General features: G+C 40.0%; 1 protein-coding gene across 1 annotated transcript; it reads right to left on the reverse strand.

The window, feature by feature from the left end:
- Positions 1-528: 528 nt before the first annotated feature.
- LOC130016446 (patched domain-containing protein 3) lies at positions 529-8,416 on the reverse strand. Its single transcript, XM_056107169.1, has 4 exons — positions 7,451-8,416; positions 6,103-6,224; positions 3,270-3,415; positions 529-2,039 (listed from the first exon to the last, which is right to left on the reverse strand). Exons 1-4 carry the CDS (start codon positions 8,414-8,416, stop codon positions 529-531), a joined length of 2,745 nt encoding a protein of 914 aa, XP_055963144.1.
- Positions 8,417-11,390: the final 2,974 nt, after the last annotated feature.

Raw genomic sequence — 11,390 nt, forward strand, 5'->3', positions numbered from 1 at the left:
TAGAAAGATTATTTGAACTTTTAAACTATGGATGGTTTCCATTCTATCTGGCAGTATTTGATCCATAATTCATCAAATGTTTCTTTATCATGCTGTCTCTTCATCTGGGACTCCAGTTAGAATTATGTTCTCATTATTTTAGTTAAGTCTTTAATTGATAATATTTTAATTTTATCACTAAAATAGCTAATTTGTGGGATACCTCAATATATTAATTCTCTAAAAACCACATATCATTGAAAAGATACCTACTATGTAGAAAAAGATATCTGGTAACCTTAGTAATATTCTACTTGTGAAGATAATTGTGCTTTTCTGTATGAAAATATTGAAATATTTCAGTACAAATATTTAATTATTACTATTCTTTATTATTTGATAATCTCATTCTTAGAAACATTAACACACTCATCAAATATACTTTTTATGATTATACTGAACTTTTTGACAAAGCAAATGAAGATGTTGAAAAATAATAATAGCCTCTTAAATATAAATCTATCCCTCAAACAATCCCAAAAGAAACCTTCAAAAAAATGTTAAGAATACCGGAATGAAAATTAGGCCATGAAAAGCCCCAAATACCATTACTAGAAACATAATCTTAAAAAAAGTCCTGAAGATGTATGCTTTAGCTACAGCCAAGACAGACACCCCAATTATTGTTGAAACTGCACTTTGTAGCACTGGGTAGCCTAGCTTATACAATGCCTCAATTGATTTTTGGTCTGCTGAGGGCTCAGAACTACAAACAAATGCATAAGAAATATGTGCAGAAAAATCAAAAGAAAACCCTATACAAACGACAAGGTTAATCATGGAGATAGTATCAAGACTGACATTCCAGAATGTCATGAAACCTGTTACCCCCACAATCACAGAGGCAATAGCGAAAGTCACCCACAAGGAACACAGTGGGTGAGGAATTAATAATAATGAAACAAAGAACATAATTACTGATGCCACAATGACATTTCGAATAGTGTTTTCAATGACTACAGCATACTGGTCATAATATATGAATTCCTTGCTATACACCAGTAGAGGAATTTCACACTGTTCAGCTATGCTTCGTAATTGGCTTAACATTTTCTTCTTATTTGTTGACGAAGAAACACCTATGGTCTGGATGAAGGCCCGGGAACTTAAGACTTTAAGGTCTGGCTGGGGGTTTATAGTGACATCATACAGAAACCTGTCCCTGTTTCGTAAAAACATGCTGAGCTCATCAAAAAATATGTCTTCATCATTGGGATCTTGGCTTTGCGCTTCTAAATAGTCTACGTATGATTTTAACCAAAACTCTGTAAGATTACCATCTACGTAGCTATTGTCTTCAAAATCCTTTAGACATTTGTCCAACTTTCCCCTGGTATCTTTATTCCAGTAGTCTAAAGACTTAGTGATAACAACCATCACCCTGGGGCCATAGTGTGAAAAATTTTCTTCTTCCACATCAAAATATGGTTTGATATAGGAATCATCACTTGCTAAATTTCGAAGGTCTATGCCTTCTTGTACTCGAAAACATCCATATATACTACATAGAATATATAGAACATATATGAGCACTATAAAAACTTTGGACACAGGGTGTGTAATAAAAGGTCCAAAGTAGTTTCTAAAGAACAAACTTGCTAGATGCATGTCAGCTTCTTTACCCTGGTCAGAGTCTGGTGGAAAACAGCACATCTTTTTCAAAGCGTACCAGCTTTGGCCAGGAATTAGTTCTTTTCCTTGCATATGGTGTACACAAATTACTTCTCTTCTACCATCCAGAGCCATAATTGCCCCAAAACAAGTGATGTTATACAAATAACAAAAAATTAGGGTTGTTCCTGTATAGATGCAAAAGTACTGCACCGACCTGAAAGAGGTCAGCACTCCTGTATAGAAGGCCAAGACATTGGTGAGGGTGGTGATTGTAATGGACACTGCCACCTTAAAATAGATGCTAGATAATCGCTGTGATACATTCTCAGAGTAACTGCTCTCCTGCCAAGCAGCAATCATTATAAACACGTCATCGACACCGACACCTGGCAAAAAAGCAGAGTCTTCATCCATATTAGCATCCACTAAAATTTACATAGACCAATTTAAAGACTTAAAGTGCTTTCTTTGTCCATCTCATAAGGTCTTGACACTTAACTTGCCCAATCTGTGCTTAAATACAACTTTCTTGGATGCTTTCTCTAGTTACCTCTGAAAGCACAATTAATTTGTCACTCTTTTGTCTGTAGTAAGTCTGTGTTTTGTATCAGCTCCTACTATTTGTGTATAGCATCCTATACTTCTATAGTCATCACTTAGGATATCTTAATGAAGACATTTGGTTGGCTGGGTGTTAACTGATGCAGAATTAGTAATAGATGTTTGATTCCATTAGATTACTTGAGAGATCACTTTCATAAGTCATTTCACAGCAATTCACAAAAATGCTTACCTTGCCAAATTCTGTTGCTTAAAATATAAGCTGAATTTACTGTTCACTTATTGAGTCTACCTATCATGTGGTATATTTAAGAAGTGCTGTGTAGTTAATAGACTCTTCTTTCTCTCCCCTTTCTCCTCCTCCTCCAATCCTGCCTCGCTTTCTCTCTCTCTCTCTTTCTTTCTTTCCTTCTTTCTTTCTTTCTTTCTTTCTCTCTCACACACACGTGTGTGCATGTGCACACGCAGTTTTCTTGCTATTTATTTTTTTTTCATCCACAATGCTCTCATTCAAACGTCCCCTTTTTGGTTGCTATTTTTTTCTGGCCACACTCAGAGGCTGCATAGGCTTGGATGTGCTGCTTGCACACTGGGGTGAAGTGCACATGTATATCTGGCTGTGCACTGAAGATCACACACCATGGCAACACCAAGAATCATAGACAACAGTACTGTCAGGATCTTACTTCCTAACAGTAAGATGGGTAGCACCAGGTATTGAACTCATATCTCAGAGGCATGAGTTTGGTCATTGAATAGTACTCTGGGATTCTTATATGTTGCACTATGAAAAGAGGAGAGAGAGAGAGAGAGAAAGAGAGAGAGAAAGAGAGAATCCCTTGTTCACATCTCTTGTCTGTTTTTTACATTTGGCATCATGGATTTTCCAATACTGAAAATGCAGAATTTATTTTTGATTTTTTTCTGGCACCTAATTTTGAATATTTGGAGCCCCTTAAATATGGCAATTCTGTTTAAATGTAAGTTCCTCCCTTTTTCCACCTCCCCTACCACCACCACATACACAATGTGCAGCCTCATTTTGTAGTACTCACCTAGAATAAGAAATGGTGCATTTGCAACTATGAGCACAAATGGCACCTGAAGGTACAACAGCAGGCCAAAGCCACTTATCACTGCCAAGGCAACACAGAACACTCCAAAGATGGCAACACACATTTTGTTTCGTAAACAGCTGATCCTATAAATTTGGAGGGAAAAATTATGAAATTCGTGCTGCTCACTTCTTCTAAAACTAAAGACTTCTCTCAATTTCTAATATTCTTTGTTTTTGTTTTTGGGCCAGACCCTTTGTGCTCAGATTTTGCTCCTAGCTCTGCACTCAGGGATCATTCCCAGCAGGCTCCTGGCTTCCCACTGTATGGGATGCGGGGGATGAAACTTGGATTGGCTGAATGCAGGGGAGCACCCAACCTGCTGTACTATTGCCAGGGCCCCAATTTTTAATATTCTTGACTTGGACACCTAATCATAAACATCCTGGTGAGTAATTGCCACATCTGCTGGGGATCTTGAACTTTCAAGAAATATACAAGACCCACTAAAAATACAAAGTTATACAAAAATTGGGAATCTGCACTCTTACCAACTTATTCTGAGTGATTCTTGTGCAGCTAGCAATTACTTATCTGTTGACTGGCACTTGAGAAATGAAGCTATGCTAAAACATGACTAGTTCCAACTCTGATTTCTAGGGATGTCTGAATACAACACACAGCGTATGGAGGAGAGACTGTAGAAAAAAATATCCATACCCAGTTTTCTTTTCATCTGCACATCCTACTCAAATCACCATAAATCCCATGCATGAATAGGTCTTATACTTTATAGAGAGCATTTAATTTCTTTTGTGGTTAACCAAAAATATGAAATTATCTTTTAAAAAATTTTGAGGATCCCTCTCTATAGATGAAGGGACTCTAGAAAAGCTACTCCTAATTTTAAAAAGTAAAGTAAAGTAAAGTAAAGTAAAGGCCCTCCCATTGATCATCGATTTGCTCGAGCGGGCCCAGTAACGTCTCCATCATGAGACTTGTTGTTACTGTGTATGGCATATCGAATACGTCACGGGGAGTTTTCCAGGCTCTGCCGGGCGGGCGAGATACTGTCGGTAGCTTGCTAGGCTCTCCTAGAGGGGCGGAGGAATCGAACTCGGGTTGGCCATGTTGGCTGCGTGCAAGGCAAACGCCCCACCGCTGTGCTAAAAGAAGAATAAAAGAAAAAAGTGGCCATTTTGAATAGTACATGCTTATTTATTTATATGCTTTTTAAATAACACCTGGTGATGCTCAGGGGTTACACCTGGCTCTGTGCTCAGGAATTACTTCTGGTGGTTCTCAGGGGACCAAATGGGATGCAGGGGATTGAACCTGGGTCGGCTGCGTACAAGGCAAATGCCCTACACTGTACTATCTCTCCAGCCCACATATGTTTATTTGTTAGACAAGAAAGAAAGAAAGAAAGAAAGAAAGAAAGCAAGAAAGCAAGCAAGCAAGCAAGCAAGCATTTAAAAATATGGATTATGGATTCAGTACTTACCCAGAACAAACATTAAAGTATTTTTGACATCAACTTCTGGTTTTATTAACTGCTTTAAAAGAAACACTGATGCCTGTCTCTGGTGGGAGAGAGAAACTAAGTTTGCTTTGAAGATTAGGAAGAGTCAACTAAGAAAACAGATCCAGTGATTCCAAAATAGAAAGAAAATTACTTAAAGAGCCTCTCTGATAAGACCACATAGATCAGATGAGCTTTTTTCTTATTAAAGAAAGTTCTGTTACAGCATGGTTGTAATTTCCCTCTTTTGCTCGTTGTGAGTTCTATTCAGAGCCCCAAATTGACAAATTACCACAATTTCAGAGAAAAAAAATAGATAAACTGCTTTATTACAATAAAATATGAATGTTGTGAATCCCTGTCCTCCCAGTACTTCCTAAAAACAACAATATGTTGGTTTATAAGAGTCTACAGGAGGAGTCAAAGGTGAACTTTGATATCAGATTGATCAGGCTAAAATTTAATATGTATATGTTTATTCTTATTTCCTCATTTAAATTTCTGGATTTTTTTGTGTAAATTTTCAGTGTGGGGGAGAGATGTATGTTATTGACTATCATGACGGGTTTTGGTTGATATGTGAATATTTCCTAAATGATTTTCTTTTGATGTTCAATAGGTAACAGAGAAAAGGACTTGAAAATGCAACACAGTAGGAACTGAAGAGAACACATCTGAATATTCTAGTTCCCAGGAAGGACATGGGTCCTTCTGATAGGAAACTGCTATCAGAATGCATTCGGAGATCCTATGAACATTAAATGTATGGGTTCTAGGTCTGAAGACCCTAATTCACTGGATTTCGAGTAAAGCTCCAGATTCTTTGTTTCTAAAATGTCCTTATATGATACCAAAGTTCAGTCATATTTGGACTTCCTAAGAGTCTAATGCCCAACTTTCTTGATTTTTCTGTTGATTGAATAGGGAAGGTCTAGATTAGAAATGATTATACATAAAGTAGAGTATACATGCTTGGGAAGAGAGTCAGATCTTTCTTGAAAGGCAATTATGTTTGTCAGGAATAAAGATTAAAATGTAGCTCAAGAAGGGAAAGATTTTATCCAAAACTGATCTACTAATTGGTTTAAGTTTTGTCATTCTCAGAATGTCCATATTTAAATAATACAGAAACTCATTCTAGTGCTGTTTGCCATAGAATAAAAGTCAATTTAGAGCACAATATTTTGAAAATGTCTTACTATTATGGAAATGCCCTTCACAGAAATAACAATTTTTGTTATATACATTATGAATCATTTACTACGATAAAATATTTTTAAAGAATTAAAAAAATAAATAGAAGAATTTTACCTGGAGCACGATATGACTGCAAATAATATGATCAGAGCATATGCCAGGTAAAACAAAGGGATCACTGTGTTAGTCGTTTTCTCAAATTCCTTTAGTCGGGAAAGAGATGTAAAGTAGACCACCTGCCACAAATATAAACTCAGATCAATAACTCATTCTAACATTTATTTTTGGTGGAGGGGTCACGCTTAGTAATACTCAGGGGACTCTTGGCTCTGCGCTCTGGAATTACTCCTGGAAGTGCTCTGGGGACCATCTGGGATGATGGGGCTCAAACCTGAACAGCCATGTGCAAGGCAAATGCCCTACCAACTGTACTACCACTCCCATCCTCATTCTAACATTTGGATGTGACTTACTACTAAACACTATAGCCTACTCATCAAGTCAATAGAAGAGCAAAAACATATGGATTATGACTTTAGGATCTGGCCTGCTTTTCATAATTTCTTCTCAAAATTCCAGTGTTTGAAACCCCTTAATCACAAACTTCAAATTTTGTATAACAATGTTGAAATCAAGAATAACCATCAAGAAAGTGTGGCTTTTTCTACATTTTTACCAGGTTGACATATTTTACTAATCTTTATTTTTAACTACACAACTATCATTTCAGAAAAGCCTGGTATTCAAAGGATTTTTCCAGCAGGAAGAAGCATTAGTAAATTTTCACAAGTGTTAATAAATTTGCCAGCCTAACAATTATCGAACAGCTAGTAGGTGCTTGGCAGCAGGCTCTAATCTACCTCAAAAACTCTATAAACTAGCTATTTTATTTTCAACATAACCATACAAAATGTTTATTTTGTTTTTCATCACAATTAACGTATCTGAAAAACCTATAAACTAGCTATTTTTATTTCAACAGAATCACATAAAGTGTTTATTTTGCTTTTTTATTTCAATGAACCTGAACCTGGTGTGTGTGGGGGGCGGGGGGTGGGGAATGGGAGATCTCCAGGGAATAGTGAAAAATTCAACTCGCAGTAAGAATTTCAAAGCAATTTGACTAGAAAGATATCCCCTCCTCCCAATAAAACCTCAAGATCAGTATCTCTACTGAAAAACAACTCTGTGGAGGATGTAGAATTTGTGGTTCCTTTATCAAGTCTGCCCCGTCCCTCCAGGTCTCCCCCTACCCACCACAGACACACACAACGCAACGCTGCCCAGGCTTTAAGGTTTGTGGCATCCTCCAGTGTCTGTCTTCATTGAGGAAAATCAGCCTCAGTACCAAGGCCATTGGGGCACACGGAGCTTCAAGGAAAAGTATCCTTTAACTACTTAGGGGACTTGGCCGTTCCCTCACACTGTCCTATGCCCCCCCCCCCCCCCCCATCTCCGGTACCTGGATGTTCTCCAACTTCGGATCCAGTTTAATGTCGTCGATTTTCTCCAGGAATGCCATCAGCCACAACTTGCTCTGCTCGTTTTCCCCTGTGTCCTCTGTTTTTAGGAAGTACAGCATCCTGAAGGCTTGGATCTTCGGGCTTGCCTCCCCCGATTGCTCGTATCCGATTAAGTGGGGCCCCCCGACGTAGCCTGCCAGGACCAGGATGGTGTGGTTGCCGTGCTGGTAGATGGGGTAGGAAACAGCTGACAGGTTGATGGAGTTCTCCTTCACCCAGAGGGACAGGAGCGGGTTGCGCTCCACGCACTGCTTTTTGTAAGAGGCACACACCTTCTCAAAGGTGATCGTGGACCCGTTCTTCGTTTTGGCTTCCACAGAGCGCACGTCTAGGTCCAAACGAATCAGCTTCTCAAACGTCTCTGGCGTCATCAGCTGTCCCATCTCCGTCACCACGATCACAGAAAGGAAATGGGACTCCACGCTCTGCCTGGAGGGGAAGAAGTGTTGAGCTTCCGGGTTGAGGAAGTAGTTTTGGATGAACGCCCGATCCTGCTTGGCAGGACTCGAGATGGGCGTGTAATGTTCCTCCTGGTCATCCACCTCCTCATCGGGCAGGAAAAAGAAGCCACAACCGAGGACAAGCGTCAATGCCAAAGGTACCAGTAGGAAAGGCCAGGGGTGCGAGCCCACTCTCAAGCCCAACTTTTGGAAGGCGCGGGCGAGGGGACCTTCCACGCAGTCGGTGCGAAAGCGCCTCCGCTCTTTCTTGTGAGAAGATCTCTGGGAGCCATGAGAAGATCTCTGGGAGCCATGAGTAGATCTCTGGGAGCCAGAGGACGCTCTCTCCTTGGTTCCCTGACTTCGGGCTGTCGTCACCTCAGACTCCTGCTCTGGCAGGCTCGTTCCCTCGTTTTGGTCCCCATCGGCCTCATGGGGGGTCACCTCAGGGCTACTTAACTCCATTCCTGGACAGGAAAGGCAGTTTCTAGGCAGCCAACGAGGTGGCAGTGACTAGATGTCCAATTCGTGAGCAGCTACTTGCCGAAACTCTCGCCTCCACCCAATCCAACGGTTTCTGGTTCCCGGCTTCCGGTTTCCGGTGGAAACTCTGAGGAAGTCTGTTCGCCCGCACAGAGCTTTCTGGAGTGGACCAAGTGTGCTCTGACCTAACCAGTACCACAGTTCTCCGTGGTGAGTCTAGACTCTGTGCACTTAAATTCGTACAAGAAACGCTTGGTGGAGGACGAGAGCACCCAAGCCTGCCCTATGGGAGTCGCAATTTAATTGGGATCTGACTTGTTTGTTCACAGACTTGTGCACTTCTTACAAAGACATGTGCACACACACATGACTGTATTCTAAGCGTCAGTTTTTCTTTTCTCTAGGGATTACCTAGTAGTAGCACAGTTCTCAGGTAAGGCTTTTGGGACTCCCTATAGCCTTTTAAATTATTTTTGTTTTTGACTACACTATAAGCATATATATACATTATCCCTCTCCAAAGTTATAAACGCACAAAAAGAAAAAGTGAATGGGGAACAACAGCCCTTACCTAACCTCTCTCCTCTTATCAGGGTTGAGGTGTTTTTATTTTTTTTTTGCCTTTTGGGTCACACCCAACTGTGCTCAGGGGTTACTCCTGGCTCTGCACTCAGAAATCATTCCTGGCAGTGCTCACGGGACAATATGGGATGCTGAGGATCGGATCCAGGTGGGCTACTTGCAAGGCCAGCACTTTACCTGGTTACTAATGGCTCCAGCCCCTCCTCTCATCTTAAAGGGTTAAAAAGCAAGACAGTGTAGTGGGTAGGACTCTTGCCTTCACTCTACTGATAAAGTTTTGATATCCAGTATCCCACATGGTCTCACCAGTCCCTTTAGTAGCGATCTCTGAGTGCAGAGACAGGAAAAAGCCCTAAACACCAGCATGTGTACCCATGCCCCACCCTGCCCCCCCAAATAAAAAGAAGGAAAAAAGAAAAGAGTTAAGTGCTGGAGCCATAGTACAGTGCATAGGGTGTTTACTTTTTTTTTTCTTTTTGGGTCACACCCGGCGATGCACAAAGGTTACTCCTGGCTCTGCATTCAGGAATTACCCCTGGCGATGCTCAGGGAACCATATGGGATGCTGGGAATCGAACCTGGGTCAGCTGCGTGCAAGACAAACACCCTACACGCTGTGCTATCGCCCCAGCCCCAGGTGCTTACTTTTGATGTTGCTAACCCTGGTTCCATTCCTGAAACCACATGTGATCCCCAAGTTTTGCCAGCATTGATACCTGAGTGCAGAACCAGGACTGCTGTGTGTGGCTGGAAAGTTCCCCACCTCCACAAAAAATAAAAAAGAAAGGAGTTTATGCTGTCAATCCCTTTCTGTGAAGTTAGAAGGATAGGATGTGTGCAGATGCATTTTCATAAATAGTATTGAATTTATGAAATGCAATCTATGTGTGTGCAAACCCAAAAAATTCTATTACAATGAATCTATATGTGCAAATAACATTTCCACAGTCAAGGACCTTAATAGGTAAGTGCATATAAATGTATTTTTAAGTACTGCATAATTCCCTAAAATATGCATAAAATATTAATTAGCCATAATCCTATTGATAGGCCTATAGTTTGTTTAGGTCCTTTTGTTGTTATAAACAATGTGAAATGATGAATGTGTATATTTAAAACACAAGAACTTTGTCTGCAAGGTAGTGTTTTTAAAAGTGGAATTATTGAATCCAAAGAGATCATCTTTGCATTTTTTCTAACTTTATTTAAACACTGTGGTTTACAAAGTTTTTAATAATAATACTGTTGTTTCATACATTTGATGTGTCAACACCAATCCCACCACCAATGTGACCTCTCCCCACCCTTCTCCCCAGTTCCTCACCTATTCCCCTAAGTTTGCCCTCTTAGCAGGTACAAAATAATTTATTTTATATTGCTTGTTACATCAAAGTGGCAAATGGAATTATAAAAAAGTAGGTCAATAAAATAAAATTTGTGAAAATTGTTATATCTCACAATGATATTATCAAAGTCATTATCTGAGGAATTACTGAACTATTTGTTGCTAGTTGAGTCTTCTGTGTTGTTTTTGTTTATTGAGGTTAGTGGGTTTCTATGCTATTTTCCCATCTAATTTGCTGTGTTCCTATTGGGCTGGCAATATTGTGGAATTTAAAGGTGTCATGTGGCTGCATATGTGCCTGTGCCCTCCAGTAGCTGGTACAATTCTTTGTCTTGGCATCTGTAAGATCAGTCATGAAGCTTTTATATACTGGAGGCTGTGGAGCATGGGTGTGGCCCCTCGGGTTTCTAGCAGTATAGCTAAGCTGTGGGGAAGGCATCCTGGCCTCACTAGAAGTCCCCAGCGTTTACAGCCTGAAGAAGGGTGTAACTGGAAGTTTCATCAGCTTGACATCTCTTCCGAGATTGGTTCAATCTTTACATTTCTAAAGCTAGAAATAAATGAAAGCCCACAGGAATTGTATCATTTTATACCTTGACAGTGTATAAGGTTTATATTTGACATAACCTATCCTAGAATATATGTGATGAATGTTTGATTTGTTCCCCTCAATATGTTATTTTGGTTTTATTTTTTATTCAGTTCTTTGAATCATTATCATCTTATAAACATTGCAGCTTTTGTTCTGTACACTTGTGATTCTCTTCTTGATTTGTGGAAAGTAATCCCATTTTTAATAAATGGGAAAAGCATGAAGACATAACAATAACATTTATTTGAGGTTAAAATTGTTGGGGGGGGGGTTGAGCCACTTATGGCTATGTTTAGGGGTTGCTCCGAACTCTGCACTCTGGAATTACTCCTGGAGGTGCTTGGGGGGTCATAGTGAATGCTGGGGATCAAACTTGGGCCTACTGTATGCAAGAGAAGCTCCTTACTCTCTGTATTATTGCTTCAGCTCCCTATCTG

The sequence above is a fragment of the Sorex fumeus genome, unplaced genomic scaffold (assembly GCF_029834395.1).
Source record: "Sorex fumeus unplaced genomic scaffold, SorFum_2.1 ptg000007l, whole genome shotgun sequence".
Classification (NCBI taxonomy): Eukaryota; Metazoa; Chordata; class Mammalia; order Eulipotyphla; family Soricidae; genus Sorex; species Sorex fumeus.

What these genes read in the sequence shown, in the direction of transcription:
- LOC130016446 (XM_056107169.1), bottom strand. Translation starts at nt 8,416, where the DNA reads ATGGAGTTAAGTAGCCCTGAGGTGACCCCCCATGAGGCCGATGGGGAC. An exon ending in GCAGTCATATCGTGCTCCAG is followed by an intron (nt 3,416 to 6,102) that starts GTAAAATTCTTC and finishes CCAAATTTATAG; the next exon opens with GATCAGCTGTTTACGAAACA. An exon ending in TGCACCATTTCTTATTCTAG is followed by an intron (nt 2,040 to 3,269) that starts GTGAGTACTACA and finishes CTTTTTTGCCAG; the next exon opens with GTGTCGGTGTCGATGACGTG.